A 20,969-nucleotide genomic window follows, 5' to 3' on the forward strand; every position below is an offset into this window, starting at 1 on the left:
AATTTGGAAAATACAAAAAGACACAAAGAAAAAATAAAAACCAACCAAAATTCCACTATTCGATAATAAAAAATATCAAGATGCTGGCGAATTCACTACCAGCATTTCTAATGCATATAAATACAGTTTTCATAGAAATGTTGGATCGTATCATATATTTAGTCTTCTACTATGCTTTTTAAACTCATATTATGTGAAGAGTATTTTTCTATGTCCTTGAGAACATGATTTTATTTGTAAAATGACTGTAGAGTGCTCCATCTGCACATGTTTCTTAGAAATTAATGAGCAGTTTCTTTTTAATAATATATGTATTTCCAGAAAGAGTAATACACTTCCATGAATCAATACAATCCGAATTCTCCTTTCCAACCCCGACTGCCAGTAGCCAGTTTCCATTCCTGGAGTCAACAAATGATATCTGATTATTTTGTAAAGATAAACCCATATGTGGAACTGGGTGAGAGGTTACGTACCTTTCTAGTTTCTGATACCTACTTGCTCTCCAGATTTGTATAACTTATACTACCTCCATATGAAGACATTCTCTCTCTCTCTCTCTCTCTCTCTCTCTCTCTCTCTTTTAATATTTGTCAATTTGGAAGGCAAGGAATGATTTAATATGCATTTCTCTAAGAATAAAGTTAGAGCATTTTCTTTCATATGTTCATTAGCCCATTCTACTGTACACCTGCCACCATAAACTATCTGTCCCTATAGCCTTTGCCACAAAGGACCCTTTAAAAGCACTTTCTTACGGCTTCCCTGGTGGCGCAGTGGTTGAGAGCCCGCGTGCCGATGCAGGGGACACGGGTTCGTACCCCGGTCCGGGAAGATCCTACGTGCCGCGGAGCGGCTGGGCCCGTGAGCCATGGCCACTGAGCCTGTGCGTCCGGAGGCTGTGCTCCGCAAAGGGAGAGGCCACAGCAGTGAGAGGCCCGCGTACCGCAAAAAAAAAAAAGGAAAGAAAAAATGTACTTTCTTAGTTTCCAGGATTATGGTCATCCACTGAGCGTTCCCACACCAAGTCAGACTGAGGCCTTCTCCCAAGGCGGGGCCTCTAGTTCCCTGAACTGCAACATCAGTGGAGCCCCACTGCTTTACATTCCTGTTTTGTTTCAATGAGCTTTCTAATACTGCTGGAGACTTCTTTCTTGAGGTCTACTGTGAACTTCTCACCAGAAAGAAGAAAGACTGCCTAGGATTTTTCTCAGAGAAACCATGAAGATGACATAAGGCTGCCGTTTTCCGACGTCCCCCGATCTGAGCTCTTGCAGGTGGGCTGTGTGACCTGGTGTCCATCACCCAACTTCTCACTCCCTGCTGAGTGCCCCCCGCACCTTGACCCATTCTGTCCCCGAGTGGGGAAGGCTCTTCCCAGCTACCTCTCCTCATCCAGCCTGCAGGTGCCCCTCTTCCATGCACCCGGGGCCGCACCCTGCGTGTTTATATCAACTGCAGGTGTGCATTTCCTGACTGTGTCTCACCCCCCAAAAAAAGACTTTGCGGTTCCCCCAGCCATGCAGAGGCCCCCACGGCACGTGTCCTCGGGTGATGTTCGCTGACTTGAAACCAATGAACACACCTGCCCCGTTCTCCAGGCTCATACAGCCTACCTGGCTCTTCTCACAGCCGAAAAAAGAACAAAGGTGCAGTTCCTCACATACCCAGGTCTGTCCCAGATATACGTTGGCTAACCAGCTCTCCTCTGCGTGTTCAGCACTCCTGGACCTGCTACTCAACCCTGGCTGAACTCCAAAGGGAATCTTGTCCCGACTCCCAGTTTTTCTTTCAGCACCCTGTAATTGGATGTTTCTTCTCCTCACGCCACCCATCAAACTCCAACCTCAGTCATTTCAGTGGTGACTCATATTAAATGATTAGCTAAGGTTCTTAACCGAAGTTTTTCTTTTTTCTTTTTTTTCTTTTTTTCCCCTGACAGATGTAGCACTGCTATGTCTTCTGCATATTTGCACACAGAGACGACGTTCAATAAACACCGGTTGGATCAGAAGCACTGCTGACTTTCTTTTTCCCAACCTGATCTAGTCAGAACAAACTTCTTCCGCTTCTCCTCGGCCCCCAGCTAGCTCCGCCCCCACCCGCCTCCCCCAGGCCCACACGCCAAAGTCCGGGCCAGCGAAGCTGTAGACCTTGATCCCAAGCGGAGGAGTCACACTTTGACCCGAACTGTTATCTGGGCCCCGCACTGCAGGCTGCAGAGGCTGGACTTGGCCCCCTCCTGCAGGGACTCCGCATCTGCCGCCCCCTGGTTCTCTTCTACGGGGGTCCCAACCTCCGGCTGTTCTTTAAAAACACCTGGGGAGCTTTTGTTTTTCCTTTAAACTTTTTATTTTATGTGGGAGTAGAGCCGATTACCTGTTGTGAGAGTTTCAGGTGCACAGCAAAGCGACCCGGCCATACGTATACATGTATCCACTCTCCCCCAAACTCCCCTCCCATCCAGGCTGCCACATAACATTGAGCAGAGTTCCCTGGGCTCTACAGTAGGTCCTTGTTGGGTATCCATTTTAAATATAGCCGTGTGTACATGCCAATCCCCAACTTGGGGAGCTTTTTAATCGCTCGTACCAGGGCCTCCTGCCAAGCCGGCAACTCTGACTTAATAATCCCGGGTGCAGCTTGGGCATCGCAATGTTTAAACATCCCCTGGTGATTCTCCTGCTCGGAATCCAGGTGCGCGATGGGTCCCCGCAACAGAATCTCCAGCTCCTGCATGCGGCTGCCTGGGAAAAAAAAAAAGAGCGCGTGCCCACACGGCGGGCGGGGTCCCCGGGCGCCCCACCCCCGCGCGGGCGTGGCCGTCCCGCCCTTGGACTTTGTCTCCGGCGGCGCGGGGGATAAACCCGGAACCTCGCGAGGCTGAGAACCAGTGACGCGAGGCCCGTGGCGGAGCAGGCCGGCCACTCGGTCGCAGCGAGGGCAGCGCATCCCGGGTGAGTAGCCGAGGCCCGCCGGCGGCGTTAAGGTCAAGGCGGGGCGGGGGCTCGAGACGGCGCAGCCCGGGAGCCTGGGCGGCGGGGACGAGCGCGGGGGAGCGCCGCGAGCCCCCGAGGAGTGAGCTGGTGGCCTCCCGCCCCATCCCGGAGCAGCGCGGGGTTGATCCCTGGTCACCTCGTCACCTTCGGGGCATTCTGACCAGGTGCCCTGCTCCCCGCTGCTCTGTGCATCTGCCTGCCCCTCCCCAGCCATCCCCCCGCATTCACCCCATTCCGCACCCCCGGCACCAGGGCCGACTTGCGGCCGCGCCCTGGCCGGGGAAGCGGAAGTCACCTGTTTAGGCTGCACCAAGTTAGCTCAGCTTTTGGACTAAGGGGGTGAAAGCCATGGGATGGAGACACCAAAGACGCCTTCAGCCTGATTAAATGTAATGCACATGCTCCCTGACTTGCTAAACTTTATACTAAAACAGAACCAGACGTTTGCCTGGGTACATCGTCTGCATGCTGTAACCCTCTTTCTTTGGTATAGCTGAGGATCCGAAGTTCACATTGCTAGCAGGAACACCAATCACAGCCCTAGCTATTTTACTTTGCTCTCATGTGCCTGGCTTCCGCATTATGGGGGGCGGGGGGTGGAGGGGTGCGTAACTTGGCGGGGGCTGAGATCCCACGGCACGCCCTCCTCTACCTCCTGGAGAGGGCTGCCCCCTTCTTTGTTTTTCCCCAGTCTGCTCAGAAGTTTCCTACGGGGTAGTAGTGACCATACTACCCTCCTTTCCTTAATACCTGTATTAACCTCATTTAACTTGCACACCTTCCCTATTTCATAAATGTTGGCATGTACTCGTAGAATCCCACTATTTAGATAAGGAAACTGAGGCAGAAGAGATGCAACAGTTTTTAGCAAGGATGCTGAGAGGTCAGTGGCAGATCCCGAATTCCAACCCAAACCTTAATCTCTAGACCTCACTACCTGTGCAGGTACCCAGCAGACACCCTAAACCCCAAATGAGGGAGACCTCAGGATGCTAGGCTCTGGAGAACCTAGGAAGAATCTGCCAGGACAGGGATTAACAAGGGGCTTGTTTCAGGGCTTGCATCATGCCGGCACTGAGACAGCGGAACACCGAAGTCTAGAATCCGGTAACTTTCATGTCAGCCAGCACAGTGGTGAGGCTTCCGGCCACTCTTGTGGTGCTGGAGACACTGAGGAGAGAGGCGTCTCACCAGGGCAGAGATTATGGGAGGCTGCCCACCCCTTCAGCCCCAGGGACCAGCATCTTACCTGCCCGGGGTCGGTGCTCAGTAAACATGATAATGAACTCACCTGGCCTGCACGAACTAGCACAGGGACCCTGGCCAAACCACACACATATTCTTCTGGTCCTCAGTCCCATCTGTAGAATGAGCCAAGAAACAACAATTTAAGTCACAATTTCCTAAGGGTCTGACCATGCTTCAAGCCATCCTGTAGATGAATCTGTGAGAATTAGTCTGTCCTCAGCCAAGCTGCAAAGTAAGTGAAGAACCGCTTCACCTCACTAATGATGTCCATCTTCTGTCCTCATCCCTGCCTCTCAGGTGACCACTCCATTCAGGGAAGCCTTCCACCCACAGCAGTTTGCCCCTTCTCTCCTCATCCCGGAGGAAATAAGACCTTCCCTTCTTTCTCAGCTGGTTGTTAGTGAAGCATCTTATACACTCATTCTCACTAAAGTGTGAGTAACTGATAGGATGGAAGCACTGAGCCTTGTATGCATTTGTCAAGGGGAGGCCTTTTATTCATTCAGCAGACCTACTGAGTGCCTTCCCGTGGGTCTGAGAAACAAGGTAACATCGTAAAGCACTTACTGCTGGCCAGCACTGTGGTCACATGCACCGCAGCCATTTTCATCCCATCTGCAAAACCACCCGAGGCCACAGGACCAGTAGAGGTGCGGAGACCGAGGCCCAGAGGGCCTTCGTGGGCCGCCCCAGGTTCCACAGCTAGGCAGGGGCAGGGCCTACCCATCTCCCACCGATATCCTACAATCACAGGGCCGAGTGGTAAGTGATCTGGCGTGCGGGCCTCAGAGCGTGCGGAAGGGGTACCGTGTGCTGACAGCAAGTCCGGGGGAAAGGTTTCGAACATCTGGTTATTCCCCTCCTCACATTTTCCTCTTGAATCTCAGATTTTAAAGAACAACAATGCAAATAAGAAAACAGTGCAAATAAGAAACCTAAACGGAGGTAAAAATAAAACCAGAAGGGAGCAGTTACGTCATAAACACCACATGGTCAAGGCTTTGACCATGAATAATCAGGACCTGTGATTATTATGAAGAAAGGTTAACTATGAGAAATAGTGAACTTCTCCTTTGGGTTAAATCTGGGCACGTGTACAGTTCCTGATTACTGAACATTTCTGTCACATATAATGCTTAGCAGGTGCGTAGATAGCGATGACCTTGCTGCTATGAAGGCAAGTTGGCCGAGATGGTCCCTGTGGGTTCCCTCCCCTTTCTAAGTTGAGAGTCTGCTGCCAGGAGAGATGTTTACATCACGCTTCTTGGTTTCTTTCACTGTTGCAGAAAGTATGAGCTCCATGGAGTAAGCAAGCTCAGAGGGAATGGATACCAAGGTCCTTACATGAGTCTCTCTTGCTTTATAGGTGTCAGCCAAAACATGGCGCCCAACCTGAACTCAGTCAAGAAATTTTTCGTTTTCTTGGGAAAATCAGTGTTTGCCCTTCTGGAGGTTATGGTTTTTGCCGTAATCCCAAGGCCACAGAAGAATGTTGCTGGTGAAATCGTACTTATAACAGGCTCTGGGAGTGGACTTGGAAGGCTCTTAGCCCTCAAATTTGCCCGCCTTGGATCGGTGCTTGTTCTCTGGGATGTCAGCCAGGAGGGGAATGAGGAGACCTGCAAGATGGCTCGGGAAGCTGGAGCCACAGGGGTTTATGCATATACCTGTGATTGCAGCCGGAAGGAGGAAGTGTATAGAGTGGCCGATCAGGTAAATCTTGGGTGCTTGCTGTTGCCTATGGGTAGTGAGGCCGCTACGTAAATTCTTTGACATCCATCAGTTTCTTTGTCTGTTCGCCTTCCTCAGTGCTGATGTACCTCTCCCACATCCCTTTACTTTAAAAAATAGTGGAGAGTGGAAATTAGGATTTTTGAGTTCTCGCTGTGTGCGATACACCATGCTTAGCGCCCTGTGTGAGTTATATCACAATCCTGTAAAGTCAGGGCTCTTATTGTCTCCACATCACAGATAAGGAAATGGAAACTTAGGGCAGGTGAGTCGCTTACCTGAGAAACACAGGTAATAAGTAGCAGAGCGACAGCTGGGACTTGAGTCTTTTAACTCTGAAGAATGCACTCTAACCAGCGCGTGTGCTGGCTGTGCTGGCCCCCGTTACCGTGCGAGAGGTGGGCCGTAGCACCCCTTTGAGGGTAAAGAAACTGAGAAACAGGGCTATTAAATAACCTGTTTGGGGTCACAGAGCTAGCATGGGACCAAGCCCGGATGTGACCCCATTGTAGGTCCAGCTGCCCCCCCGCCCCCATCAGTGCTTTCCGTTTGCGTGTATTGCTCTTAAGCGGTCATATGAGAATCAGAATATTCGTCCTAAAGACTCAGCTGCGGCTGCTGCTTTGGCAAATGACACAGATGCGCTTAGAAAGAACGCTGTCAGGAAACCAGAGCTCCAGCAGGCCGGCGGTACGGGCGTTCTTAGCTCCTGGAGGCACGTACCTGTTTGGTGGCTGCCTCTTTTCCCTGAGAAGGATTTCAGGGAAATCCCGCTCACCGGCACGAGCGCTCCACGCATCACCCTCTACGGCTCTCAGAATCCCCCAGTTTAGCAAGAAGGAAGGAAGCAGACCGGCCTGTGGGAAGGTTCCTGCGCAGCTTGTCGGCTCAAACCCGGATCCCCTTGCGGCTTCTCACCTCACTCCCTAGCGCAGATCCCTGGCCAGTGAGCTTCTTTTGTTTTAAGTTTGTCTTTACATTTTATACGTCCGTGACCACCACCGTCACCAGTCGTCAGGCTGCCCAGCAGTCTGGGGATCCAAACCTAACACACTGGCATGGGCTTGTGCAGGGACCACCCTTCAAAGCGCAGGGGTGTTTGCTGTGGTCACCCTCACAGAGTAAGCTCTTTGCACTTGGAGCGCCAATCGCCCGGCACATTGACTTCCACTGGCTATGACTGACGTCTCCAGCCACTCTTAAGCAGTGACTGGTTCATATTTAAACACAAAAGACCTTAAGATATTGATACTATAAAGCAACCATTTCCACTTCTTGTTGTTGATAGACGATAGGTACCAGGGATTTTTTTCCCATAAAAAGGAGTAAACAAGGGGCAAACTTGCAGATCCAGAAACTTTCTCGATTGCATCCTAAATTTCCCCCAGGCTATGGATCTTCTTGGCTAGTGGATACCCAGCACGTCAGCCTCCTTGCTGGGACCCGGGCCTTCTGCAACAGCAGATGGGGAAGGTGGCAGCATCCACCTGGCTTCAGTAGTACAGCCTCCCTGTGCCCAGCTGCACCATCCTCATAGGCAGGTTCACCCCCATACGTGCACACCCACACGTGTGCACACACACACAGAGCTGGAGATGTAAGTGGTGCCGCAACCAGTGGCGCCCTCTGATTCGCGGGGGACAGGGCCCCTGCTGTGCGACACATCACAGGAATGAAATTCAAAACACAAAGGCAGAGGGACAGCCGCATCCCCTGTCGTCAAGCCTCGAAAATCCTGTTGCTCACTTCTGACAAAGGGCCTGGGTCACATGCTGAAGGTTTGCTCTAAGGGGAAGGCTCCAGCGGCGCTCCCAGAATTTTTATTCCTGAAGGTTATTGACACCTACTCTGGCCAGCGTGACAGCAGCAGACGGGGCCCCCTCTGATCCTCCTTTCACAGATCTTACACCTGAAAGTCTGTGTTGGGGAGAAGAGAACCAGCCAGCTGGTGAGAACAGGACGGACGGGTTCTGAGCTCAACGGTGTGTTTGAAATATGCATGTGAATATCGTAAACCCTCCGTTCCCCCCCCCCCGCCCCCATCGCTGTGTGGGCCAGGTGGTGATTTATATGGCATGGCTGTCATGCCTGGTGTGCCATCGCATTAATTAAAATGGTGTGCTGCTTATACATCATTTTAGCATAGGACCACTGGGTATAAGAGTAGCTCTACCTGTAGAAGGAAAGTAGCATTGCAGTGTTGGAACCGTCATAGGACGGGAGGAGAATGAGTAGAGAGGCATCAGACCTAGATTTCTGGTGCGCCATAAACTCTGCAAAGGAGATAAACATACTTTGTTTTTAGAGCGCATTAACTCAGTCTGAGTTAACTACGGGGAAGTGAACCTGGATGATGTAAGGAATTACAGGCATACCTCATTTCATTGCACTTCAAAGGTACTGTGTTTTTTTTTTTCCATTTGAAGGTTTTTAACAGATTGAAGGTTTGTGGCAGCCCTGCCTTGAGCAACAGTGTTGGCACCATTTTTCCAACATTTGCTCACTTCATGTCTCGGGGTCACATTTTGGTAATTCTCACAGTGCTTCACATTTTTTCATCATTATTATGTCTGTTCTGGTAATCTGCAATCAGTGATCTTTGTTACTACGATAAGTCACTGAAGGCTCAGATGATGGTTAGTATTTTTAGCAAAAAAAAAAAAAATTTAATTAAGGCAACTTGTCTCTAAGACATAATGCTATTGCACACTTGATAGACTACAGTATAGTGTAAACGTAACTTGTATATGCACTGGGAAACCGAAAAATTCGTGTGACCCCGCTTTATTGCGGTATTTGCTTTTCTGCGGAGGTCTGGAACCGAACCCGAAGTATCTCCGAGGTCTGCCTGCACTGCACTGGTGATGCTGTTCTCCTTATTCAATTCAGGTTAAGAAAGAAGTTGGCGACGTTTCAATCCTCATCAACAATGCCGGAATCGTAACAGGCAAAAAGTTCCTCGACTGCCCGGATGAGCTTATGGAAAAGTCTTTCGATGTGAATTTCAAAGCACATTTATGGGTAATTATTTTTTCTTTTCATTATAAATATAAAGTTACTCTGTCATTTTACCTTTTTTTTTTGCGGTACGCGGGCCTCTCACTGTTGTGGCCTCTCTCGTTGCGGAGCACAGGCTCCGGACGCGCAGGCCCAGCGGCCACGGCTCACGGGGCCAGCCGCTCCGCGGCATGTGGGATCTTCCCGGACCGGGGCACGAACCCGTGTCCCGTGCCTCGGCAGGCGGACTCTCAACCACTGCGCCACCAGGGAAGCCCCTACTCTGTCATCTTAAAGTGCCTTCCTCATGTTCTCTTACAGTAGTATTGGTCTCTAAATAAAGCACAGACTTCTTAATTCTAGCTTGAGCTGTCCTCTCCAGATCCAACTTAACCTACACCTCCCAGCGCCTCTGCTCAGAGAATCCTACAGAGACACAACTGTCCTCTCCTCCTGTCATAATCGTGAACTGAAGGCCAACCTGTGTCAGGTACTATCCCAGGCACCTCATGAAGAAGCCTTAAAACAGCCCAGTGAGACAAGGGACCATAGAAGTTAAAAGTGACCGTGCTTAGACATGACCAGGTGACCTTATCGTTTGCCTAAGAGAGTTCTGGCTAGAACTCTCTTGAAGTGAAAGGAGGCGTAATTAACAAGCAAGCATCAATCAGGTCTGTTCGGGGCAAACCAAGACGCATGGTCACCTTACTCGGTACCTAACCAGGGAAAGGAGAGTTCCCACCAGTCCCACCTGGTGACTAGGGGCCTTGAACATTGAGGCACAGCCCTGACTTCCAAGGCGACGTGCCCACATTCAGGCTGCGTCTTCCTGGCTTTTGCAAAGACCAGTCACGTCAGCTTCCCCAGCCACACACGTGCCCTCGTTCTGCCCCCCCCACCCGGCTCTTGCCCACAGCCCGTCCCCCAGACCAGCTCTCTCCATCGGGGAGTGAGAGTTTGCCGGACATTTCAGAGACCCCCTCCTTTCTCCCCACGCCAACCTCAGGGGCTCCTGCCCAGCTCTCCTGTGACAGCCTTCACATGCCATTTGGAGTTTGTAGGTTTTGTGTCCCCTGGTTTCACCAAAAATGTAACGCTGCTGGTGGTAGCTTCAGCGTTGCGTATAGTTTTGGGGAGAAAGATGGAAAGACTCCGAGCTAAGGGGCCACCGAGCTCCTTCAGGAACGACTGCACGGGATTGATGTTGTCTTGTTGCAAATGCCCCGCTCCTTCTCGAGACAGAGGTTAGAAGGTACGGTCAGCATGAATGTGAGGGCGTCGTCTCCTAAGTGTCCACCCCCGGGGCGTTGTGTTCCTTCCCCACCGCTGTCCGCGTCCCCATCCTGGTCTCCTCTTTCTCTCTCCCCTGCTAGTTGCTCCTGAGCTGCTGGTGTTTCCCTGGCCCCTGTCATGCCCTCGAGTCCTCACACTCTGTACACTCTTCCCAGGCGAGTTCGCAAACGCCCTTTAAGCACCTGCCCGGAGTAGGCACGTGACTGCTGAGGGTCAGAGAGCTCGTGGTGACCGTGCTCCCAAGGGGCGTGTCCCACGGAGCAGTGATGCCCATCATCATGGACTGTCGGAACTCAGGATGCCGTGGGTCACGCTGAGCTGTTGGTGCCTCTTTGACTTTCCACTTCTCTCTCTCTCTGTTAGTTTCTCTCTGAAACTCATCGAGATGCAGACAAACAAAGGTTGTTTGACTTTCATTAGAGACCCCTTTTCTCATATTTATTCATATTATTCCTATTTGAAAATACGAATATAAATTTATTTCCTATAAATATGCAACTATCCATATTTGATTCATTATTCCTTTGTTGCAGAATACATGTCCCAAAATTTATTTCTCTTTTAGCTTTTTTTCCCAGGTCCCACAGGAAAGGTGAAGGTATTCTATATAATACATACTGAGACACAGTGTGTGTCTCCTCTGTCTAACAGATATTCTCCTTTATGACATGGAATAAAAATAAGAAACCATTATTCAAAGAAGTATAGATGAGTTTAAAAATAAAGTGATATTTTTAAACTGAAGCCAGCAGTCGCATGTCCTGTGAACAATGTTCAGAAAAATTTGAAATTCAGCTATAAGCCCAGGGAGGAAAAAAGGCACCATGAGTTGAAATAATCATATCCTTGAGTGTTCTTATTGGTTTGTGGGTCGTGGCTGCCACAACTAAGAGTTTCCTATACTGCTTCAATTATTGTCTTAATACTGTGTTTTTAAAAGTCAAACATGAGCAAAATATACGTCTGAATAAGTTATTTTTAATAATATTGGAATTGCCATCAGGAAAGCATCGATACAGGTTAAACCAGTTAAGATGGTTATTTCCCAGATGGTTAAGTTTGAATATCCCAGTGCCTTCAGGTATTTTTTTGAGCTTAATTTTTTTTTCAATCACAGTGATCTTATAAACATCTGAAAAAAATATAAAATGTGGCATCAAATGTTAAACATTTCACCTTGATCTTCTTAGACTTATAAAGCCTTTCTACCTGCGATGATCGCTAATGACCATGGACATTTGGTTTGCATTTCAAGTTCAGCTGGATTAATTGGAGTAAATGGACTGGCCGGTAAGAGAAATGTGATATTTCACAATTGCAAAGTTTCTTGTAACTTTAACTTGAGTAATAGCTGTGAATAATCAGCACTGACCTTATGCACTCATAATAAAGGATAATAGATGAAGAGGGATATTCAAGTAAGGTAAGTGGTTGAGAACTTCACGGTCCGGCAAAATCACCCAGCAGTTTATACGTACACGAAGTTGAACTATGCACTTCGGAAGCATGAGGTCTTAGGCAATCCCTTGGGTTTAAAAAGAGAGAAGGAGAGAGACCCTACTGATAAATTTCTTACACAAGTGATCAGCATAGTCACCGTCCCCCAAAGCTCACCCGGCACTGTTATCAGGATGATACCAGGAGGACTCATCCCTCCTAAGTTTCCATTAAGTGATCTCCCCTAGCTGTGAGTTTAGAGAAAAATGTCTTCACCCCAGGAAACCTAAAATTAACCGCTTTGCTTTTCCATTGGTTGGAGACTGGCAGGAACTTGTTGTGACTTCCATTTCCCCGGCAACTGACTTGACATTAGAGGTGGGGAGGGGACAAAGACGTACGCCAAGATCTTCGGTGAAGGCGGCCCACTGGGTAGCTGGTTCCAGGAGGAGCGGAAGTCCTGTCCCTCCTGGAGGCTCACCCACCGGAACCCTAACTACAGCACCCAGTAGTGGACGGCCCAGCGGGCCGACTGGGCCCTGCCTAGTGCTTTGGAGCTGAGTCGTGTGGGGGAAGGTTCACGACACTAGTCTCAGCAAGTACGTCTCAGCTACGTGGATAGGTTTCCGGAACCACCCATCACCCAAAATATTAGCGGCCTGTACACATCTCCCTGTACCCTGGATTTCCCTTCCTCTGTCCTCCTTAGAATTCATCAGGTGTTATTATTACCTCTGTCTTGTACATCTGAGAAATCACGGGTCTTGAAATCATACGAGTGTATTTACAGCTCGTCTTAATCCTTTTCTTGGACACAACATCTCTGTCTTCAGACGGACGTCTCTCCCACCCGTGCTCCCCTTAGGAACAAGTGTAAGCCTTTTGAGTTCCCACAGTGTGCGTGGTGGCTCCCCTGTGTCAGAACCTCAGATATGCTATTTAGAATGCAGATTCCCTGGCCCTGGGCCGTACCCACACCTCTTCATCTCGCGGGTCGAGGAGCTCAGAGAGCTGCATTTCTACCAAACGACTCAGATGATCCCAGAAGCGGCTCAGGACCGCCCCCACCCCGGCCCCTTCTTCTGTCGGCTTTCCCACCGTCTTGGGCAGCAGCAGGCCCCCACCAGCCCACACCTGGCACGTGTAGCCTGGATCTTGCCAGCTGGAGGAGCTGCTTTCCACCGGAGCCAGGGGGTGTGCATCGTGTGAGGCAGAGGAAAGGATAAGTCCACCTAAACTCTTCTCCCCACGTTTCCATTTAGTAAATTGAATATTCAGGTGTTTACTTGAAGTGAGCATACCTGAGGACAGAGAGCTCAAAACTGACACAAATACCAGTTTCCCCTCCCCCTGCACTTGAAGATAACTTGAGCAGTTGAGGCGGAAGGGACAGAGTCCTTTGTTTTTCTTCTGGAAGTGGAAGAATTAGAGTTGGAAGAAAATTTGATCTGAGTATCATGGCCCACACTGATCTCCACTGCCTAGACTCCCACTTGACCTATTATTTTATTTCTCCTTTTGTGTGTCTTCCTGCCCCGACTGGGCTGCAGTTCTTTGGGACAGGGACAGGACGCACATCTTGTGCCGCGTGTCATGGCTGGCAGAGTGTCTGACCATCACTAACACGGGAGTAAAGGCCGGCTGTGTGACCCGCCCCTCAGGAGGCTCCCCGCAGCCCTGCTTCTCCGCGAATCCACGTGGTCATTGTAACCTGACCTTGAGGTGACTGTGGTCCTTCCCGCTCACTCCTGGCCTCTTCCAGGTGGAGCAGACCAAGATCATACGGAATAAGAACTCTGAAATTGCCGTCCCATTCTCTGTTGATATTCATGTTACGAGGAAACCTTAATGTAATGACATTTAAAAACTTCACGCTATACGTTAGCATCGTTTGTCTTTTTTCAGATTATTGTGCAAGTAAATTTGCAGCCTTTGGATTTGCTGAATCGGTATTTATGGAAACATTTGCCAAGAAACAAAACGGGATCAAAACCACTATTGTGTGCCCATTTTTTATAAAAACTGGAATGTTTGACGGCTGTACTACTGGGTGAGCATGTCCTCTGATTTCAAAGAAACTATGTTTTGAAAAATGATTAGCCATCCATTTTATTTTGTTCTATCTGTTTTCTAAAGTTGTTTAAAAAGATTTTTCCAGCATGCAGCCTGATTTATAAATGGTTTCAGAATTTCCTTCCTCAAATGCAGTTGTGTTTAAGATAATGGGTTTAATAAGCAATGGGTTATCAAGGCTGTATCCAAGTTGCAGCCACCCTGTGGCCCAGACCTCCTCCCCCATCTCCTCGGCACTCCCATCGCACCCCCTTTCTGCCACCTGACTCCATCCTGCCTTCTCCCTGATTCCACAGAAGGACCAGAAATTGTTGAAGGGGCATAAATACCCAGTCTGCACTCATGAGATGACAGGCAGGTAGTTTTCTTTTCTTTCTTTTTTTGTTATTTTTGTTAAATATTTATTTATTTATGTATTTTGGCTGCGCCGGGTCTTAGTTGCGGCATGCATGTGGGATCTAGTTCCCTGGTCAGGGATCAAACCTGGGCCCCCTGCGTTGGAAGCGTGGAGTCTTAACCACTGGACTCCCAGGGAAGTCCCGGCTGTGATTTCTCAAAGACTCACTTTACAACATTTAGACCATTCATTTAATACAGTTTCACCTATGTGCATATTGTAACATCAGTGTATTAATTAGAATCATTTTCCATTTTGAATCCTAGTTATGCTATTATTTGCCAGGTAGGTAATAAGGAAGGAAGTATAGAAAAAGATCAGATCTGGCCAGGGAAAGAAGCAAATAAATGATAATGTCTTACAACTGTTTTATCCTATTTTTAAGAATTGCTTTTATTAATTTCTTAATATACGGCTTTTTTTTTTTTTTTTTTTTGACCCCCTAGCTGTCCTTCTCTGTTACCGATTCTGGAACCAGAATATGCAGTCAGGAAGATAGTAGATGCTATCCTGCAAGAAAAACCGTACTTATATATGCCAAGGTTTATATACTTCATAGTGTTTTTAAAAAGGTAACAGTATCTGCTTCTATTACTTCTGTAATGTGTCAGTCGTGTCAACAAATTACTCCAGGTCCTACAGAGGGGAGCCACTTAAAAAATACCTGTTAAATGAATGGATTTTGATCCCTTGATTGTTCCCATTTGCTGACACAATCTCAAATTTGCATACTTGCGGTGCTTCCCATGAGTCAGAAAATGGAGGTTACGTTTACTTTCATAGGCTGTTAGTTCTGGGCCCAGTTGGGGAGCTATCTGCATAGGTCCTGAGAAGGCTTTGGAAACCTGAAGAAGTTCAGTGACAGGGAACCACATCACACACTCCTTCAAATATCCATTCAATCATCATTAGAGTGGCTAGTGTGTGCCATGCTCTGTTGGCCATCCCAGGATCTGGGTTACAGCAAAGAACAAGAGAGACAAGAGTCCCTGCTCTCACTGGAGATTCTCTTCTCGGGGGGCTGGTGGAGGGAACAAACAAACAAGAAAGTAAAGGAAAAGAAAGATATTCTGGGTGGTCCTCAGTGCTATGAAGGAAATACAAAGCAGGAGAAGGTGATCCCAGAGCAAGAGGTGGAAGAGAGCACGGCAGGATTGAATTGTCAGTAAGGTCCGCACGGGCGTCTCATGGAGAAGGGTAACATTTGACCAGAGACCGGAAGCCGGGGAGGGCAGGAGCCACCTGGATATCTTGGGCTGCCCTCGGAGGTACAATGAGCACGGGGCCCTTTTCTTCACCCCACTCCCAGGACAAGTCTCCGGTTTGTTTACCGTGCCTCTCCTCACCCTGCTGTGTGAACATCTGGATGGACGGGGTCAGAGTGTCAGGAGGGGTGAGCAGGGTGGAGAAGATGAACAATCTTAGTTGGGTCATGCCAAAGCTCGGAGGAGCTATTGCATCTAATCCTCCCAGTGGTCCCAGAAAGAAAGAGTGATGACCTCTTTTGACAGTGGAAGGAACTGAGTCTCCAGAGGCCAGTGACACTGCGGGTGACAGAACTGGGATGCAAGCCAGGCTCACGACTCCACAGGACTTCACGGCTTCCTGTCCATCGTTACAGAGTGTAGTGAGGCCCTGGAGACTGAATAGTGTAAATAAAGCAAGGAGAGATACAGAGACCCTGGGCCAGTGTCCTCCCACGTGGTGGACAAGCCCCGAGTGACCATGAGGCAGGGACATTCAGGTGGGCGTGTGTGAATGACTTCTTCTGCAACAAGTCAGTGGCCCTGCTTTTCAGCGGAGCCAGTAAAGATGCTTTCATGAATTATAACCAGGAAAGTTCACTCTTGTGTTCTCTTTAGTTTCTTGCCCCTCAAGCTTGGAATGCTTTTGGCTGAGTATATGGGTGTCTTTAATTCAATGGATAGCTTCTCTGGCCATAAGAAGAAAGACTAAAGACCAACTCTGGCTGATGTCACCTGATACCCAAAGCTACGCAATGTCTGTTTCAATGAAGAAGTGTTTGTCCGACAGAATGTATCTGGAAACCACAAGTTCTTCGTCTGCTGTCCGGACTAGTATTTTCAACCAATGCCTTTGAAAATAATGTTGCGTACTGCTTTTCTGTTGAGTTTTTTAAATTAAAAAAAAAAAAAAACAGCCCATTTTTGTCATTTGCTTGCAACAGATGTGAAAGTGAGATAATCCTTTCTCTCGTGAACTGCCTTTCGCTTTGGTCTTTGGGGAGGTGGCTCAAATGGGGCTGGCTGTGGCTGAGCCCGCGCTGGGCAGCGGAGATGAGGGCTGATGGGTGAGTGCTGAACTGGGTGCCCTCTCTCCAGAGGACACAGAGCTCTGGATTCCCCCTTGTCCTGCTCTCAGCCCTGGCCTTGTTGAAACTGTGCCACCTGGTGTAGAAAGGCCAGCCGCCCACGTCCCCCTCTGCACAGCAGCCACACAAATGCTTGCTTCTACAGCCCTGGGTATCCTGCTGAGGGTGCACCAGGGCCACTGTGTCAGGGAGCCTTCCTGCACATTCCCTGGGTGACCCGAGGGGCAGTGATTCTAGACCACACTCTAAATAGGGTCACATTTCTTTCCTAGAAGAGATTCAAGAATGGCTGCTTCTCACCCTGAAGAAATGATATTCTACTGAGTTAGATGACCTGTTCCCTATTGAGCCAGAAATCATATTCACGTGGGTAATTTCAAGTGCTTCATTTAGTATTTCAAGTTGGGGTCCTTGTGAAGTGTTTTTATCACAGAATGAAAAATTTTATCCATTTGCATTCCTCAGGGCTGCCTTCATTTCAGATCTATTGTATGCTTACAGTTTAATCAACTGGCCAACTGTTTCACGCTTTGGAGATTAACTATAAAAGCACGATTAAGAGAAACACGTTAATTACCGTATCCCTGGAGTTCCTTCCCAGGCTGGTGGGAGCACCTACCTTGCAAGAGAAAGAGCAGCCGTTGTCTCTTCCCATCCTTTGGTGGAGCGTGGGAAGGGATGAGAAGTATCCTGGAAGACGCTGTGAGAGTCAAAAGAAATGAGAGTTTGAGTATCTTGGGGGTAAGATTCTCTTAGAGGAGCAACCGTCTCAGGGAATGCGGCGTCTGGGATTCATTGTGGACTGATTTCTCTTGAGCTTCCTGCATGGCTCCGACAGCTCCGCCCCTGTATTTCCTGTCCCTTCAGAAAGCCTTTTAAAAACTCCTTTTGTGATCCTAAAAACGATAGCTCATATTAACGCGCCTGGCACGAAGCTAAGCGCTTTACACACGTTATTTCATTAAACCAGAATCATAAAGGTATTTGGCGTATGCCGAAGAAGAAAAAGCGTTTTATTTCCTCCTCAACCAGAGACATGCATTCAGAGGATCAAAGGCCCGCTTACGCCAACCAACTCATGTTCCAAATCCTTGGTTAACAAGGTTAATTAAGAGAGAGGCACAATATTGCTCCTATATTACAATTCCAAAAGCGTATATTCTAGGCGCCTATCTATTTAGTTGAAGAATAAAGAAGAGACTCTCAGGGGATTTTGTAGAACAAAGGTCTGGGGCAGAGTGGGCAGCACCACATCATAACAGCGTTAACAGCAATTATTTCTAATTGGAGTGCATCTTGGCTGGATGACTACAAAGTCCTGAAATTTAATTGTGGTTTTACAGTACCCATACAATTGTCTAAGTGAATTCAGATTTATTTGAAGCGTTCACAGAAGAGACCACATGTAAATTAGAGGATTCTAGAGGGTAACAAATAACAAGCTGATTTAATACGAGGAGCAAGTGTCCTCAGCGTGTGTTTCCGAGCAGCTTCCATCTGAAATTTAATCCTAATGAAGCCATGATCAAGAGCCCAACACCTAAGGAGGCCTTAAGACTGGAAAGGCTGGAAAACAAGGGCTGTCCCCAGAAGTGGGCACGCTGCCCTCCGGATGGCATCATCCTGTAGTTGGCACGCTGCTCAAGAATGAGGAAGAACGCTTGCTATTAGAAGGAGTTTGGCTGGGGAACATGTGTGACCATGGTTTGGGGAGGTTTTGGGGGCTTGGTTTTTACATTGTGATGTTGTATTAGTTAGCTCAGGCTGCCATGACAAAATACCACAGACTGGGGGGCTTAAACAACAAATGTTTATTTTCTCACAGTTCTGAAGGCTGGGAAGGGCAAGATCAAGGTGCCAGCTGGTTCAGTTTCTGGTGAGGGCTCTTCCTGGCTTGCGGTCAGCCCTCTTCCCACTGTGTTCTCACATGGCCTTTCTTCCATGTGTGGCCATGGAGAGGGAGATCATGCTCTTCCTCTTCCTATAAGGGCACTAACCCTATCACGAGGGCTCAACCCTCATGACCTAATGACCCTAGTTACCTCCCCAACGCTCCATCTCCAAATATCATCACACTAAGAGTCAGGGCTTCAAACACCACATCCTATCAGCCAGAATTAGTCACATGACTAAACCAGCCTGCCATGGATGCTAAGTGTGGTCCCCGTTTTGCCCTGAATGAACCAGCTAAAGATCAGGGGTTATATCACTGTAGGAAAGGATAAAAACAGGTGTTGGTGTCAACTTACAGTTCTGTCACAGTCGGCTTCCCTAAATATCTATGTATCCTCTTATCAGATGGAACCCACAGACCCACTCCACCTCAAAGCCCTTCCCACTCACCGCATGTCTTGCAAAGTCCAGAACTTTGCTCTGTCCTGGCTCTGCTCTGTTACTGGCATCTATGCCCTGCCTCTCTCTCTCCCCCCGTTCCTCCGCATCTAGTAAAGACTCTCTTGGGGCCATCTGAAGCATAGCTTTAGGGGAAAAACCTATCATTTGATGATTGCTACTGTGCTGGATACCATGTCTGGCAAACAACCTTTAATGGAAGGTGCTGGAAAAAGGCTTAGGACCACAGTCTTACTCTGCTAAGGCCATTGTCTGGAATCCACACTTCCAAGGGCTTCTCATCAGACACAGAGGGTGTTGGCTGTTTCAACCATCCGAGGCTCTAGATTGTAGGTAGAGAGGGCCTCCTGGGACAGACTTTTATTCCCTCACACCTCCGTTTGCACACAGGTGCTCTCCAGCCTGGGTTCAACTCTGGGCGACTCCACTTAAAGCAGCAGAAACATCCAAGTCATAGCAAAATTCTGAATTTGTCTTACCTTTTCCCTTCATGCTACAATCTCCCCCAGCAGGTGACAGAGCTTTCAAGGTAGAGTAAGGTCAGTTTGAACTAAATGTTTCCACTGCCAAACACGGATTACCAGATTTCTAGTCTGTACGATTCTGAGCCCTTGCCACCTCCCACCTGAGAACTTGAACTTGCACCACATATTTTCATTTCTGCCATATGCAGCACTGCTCGACAAGGTACTGAGTTCTATATTAATTTTAAAATGATGTTCAGCTATAATAATGATCGTAAATAACAGTGAGGTAGGAACTATGAGTGTGTTCTCTCTGTTGTGTGAAAGTCCAGAGGTGAGTGGATGATACCTTCTCTGCTGGTTCTGCTCTATGAAGTTCCAGGGACCTGGGCTACGGACAGCTCCTCACTCGGCCATCCCTGCAGTGTGGCCACCACCATCACCGCCAAGATGGCAGCCATCATAGAACCTTCCAGGCAGCAAATGTAGGAAGGGTAAGGATGAAAATGACATAGGCACCAATTTGCCTTTAAAGGATATTTCTAGAAACAGCCACATAACACTCTCTTCAAACATTATTAGATGCAAGTGAGACTGGGGATTGTAGCTTTGATTACAGCAGCCATGACTCCATCTAATAACAGCAGAGATTTCTAAGTGTGGGAAAATGGGCATTAGTAATCTTGGCCACAGGCGCTCCCAAGTCGTAGAAGAGGTTTCGAATCAGTTTAGCTATGCAACTTAGGTCAAGTGACTTGAACTTTCTGAAACCCTTTTCCAATTCTGCAAATGGCTGTAATTCCTCTTTTGACTGCTACAAGGATTAAATGAGTTGACAGTGATAAAATGCCTAATGTAGGGTCTGGTACATACCAACACTCAATAAACATCAGTTTCTACTATGTCCCCTATGTAAACTCTGACCTTAAACTTCTAGTTTGTAGCAATGAGTCTGGTACCACTTGAAATCTCTTTATAACACATTTCCGTTGACATTTTTTAACCTGTTTGTTAAGGGTATTTCAGTATTTATTTAGAGCTATGGATTTTTTATATATATAAATTTATTTTATTTATTTATTTTTGGCTGCATTGGGTCTTCACTGCTGCACATAGGCTTTCTCTAGTTGTGGCGAGCGGGGGCTACTTTTCATTGTGGTGCGCAGGCTTCTCATTGCAATGGCTTCTCGTTGCAGAGCTCAGGCTCTAGGCACGTGGGCTTCAGTAGTCGTGGCACGCGGGCTCAGTAGTTGTGGCTTGCGGGCTCTAGAGCTCAGGCTGAGTAGTTGTGGTGCACTGGCTTAGTTGCTCCGCGGCATGTGGGATCTTCCCGGACCAGGGCTCAAACTCATGTCCCCTGCATTGGCAGGCGGATTCTTAAACACTGCGCCACCAGGGAAGTCCTGGAGCTATGGATTTTTATAGAATAGATATTTTAATTCTTTGTTATCTAAAAGAATTTGCCTGCCTTTGGGAGTATAGCAAAAAAAAGAAAATATAATGTTCTACTTTGATTTTTATTCATGTTACTATTCAGTATACGTAGGCCACTTATGTTGATATAATTTTGGATAAACTTTGGATCTTAATTCTCTTTCTCCTTATGGTTCCTATTTGTTCTCTCTTTCCTTCTGACTTCCTCCTTT

The 20,969-nt window shown here is 48.1% G+C and overlaps 1 protein-coding gene across 7 annotated transcripts; it reads left to right on the top strand.

Moving 5' to 3' along the window:
* Nucleotides 1-2,862: 2,862 nt before the first annotated feature.
* LOC111165821 (epidermal retinol dehydrogenase 2) lies at nucleotides 2,863-16,353 on the top strand. Of its 7 annotated transcripts, none has more exons than XM_089899142.1 (8): nucleotides 2,863-2,957; nucleotides 5,614-5,960; nucleotides 8,868-8,999; nucleotides 9,358-9,465; nucleotides 11,459-11,558; nucleotides 13,611-13,755; nucleotides 14,622-14,747; nucleotides 16,038-16,353. In XM_089899142.1, the coding sequence occupies exons 2-8, from the start codon at nucleotides 5,628-5,630 to the stop codon at nucleotides 16,129-16,131; spliced, it is 1,038 nt and encodes a 345-aa protein (XP_089755268.1). In that variant the 5' UTR covers nucleotides 2,863-2,957; nucleotides 5,614-5,627; the 3' UTR covers nucleotides 16,132-16,353. The 7 variants fall into 7 exon arrangements, with proteins under 7 accessions (XP_089755268.1, XP_089755271.1, XP_089755272.1 ...); XM_089899143.1 differs by lacking the exon at nucleotides 2,863-2,957 and adding an exon at nucleotides 2,999-5,009; XM_089899146.1 differs by lacking the exons at nucleotides 2,863-2,957; nucleotides 16,038-16,353 and adding an exon at nucleotides 14,075-14,136 and having other exon boundaries at nucleotides 2,991-5,960; nucleotides 14,622-14,734.
* Nucleotides 16,354-20,969: the final 4,616 nt, after the last annotated feature.

The sequence above is a fragment of the Delphinapterus leucas genome, chromosome 17 (assembly GCF_059928025.1).
Source record: "Delphinapterus leucas isolate spDelLeu-1000000601 "Yukka" chromosome 17, BTC_Dleu_Yukka2, whole genome shotgun sequence".
NCBI classification, from domain to species: Eukaryota; Metazoa; Chordata; class Mammalia; order Artiodactyla; family Monodontidae; genus Delphinapterus; species Delphinapterus leucas.

Excerpts from the sequence above, each read along its gene's own strand:
- LOC111165821 (XM_089899141.1), top strand. The coding sequence starts at position 5,592 with ATGAGTCTCTCTTGCTTTATAGGTGTCAGCCAAAACATGGCGCCCAAC. Across the intron at positions 5,961-8,867 it reads TGTATAGAGTGGCCGATCAG|GTTAAGAAAGAAGTTGGCGA; the intron begins GTAAATCTTGGG and ends TATTCAATTCAG. Across the intron at positions 11,559-13,610 it reads TGGAGTAAATGGACTGGCCG|ATTATTGTGCAAGTAAATTT; the intron begins GTAAGAGAAATG and ends GTCTTTTTTCAG.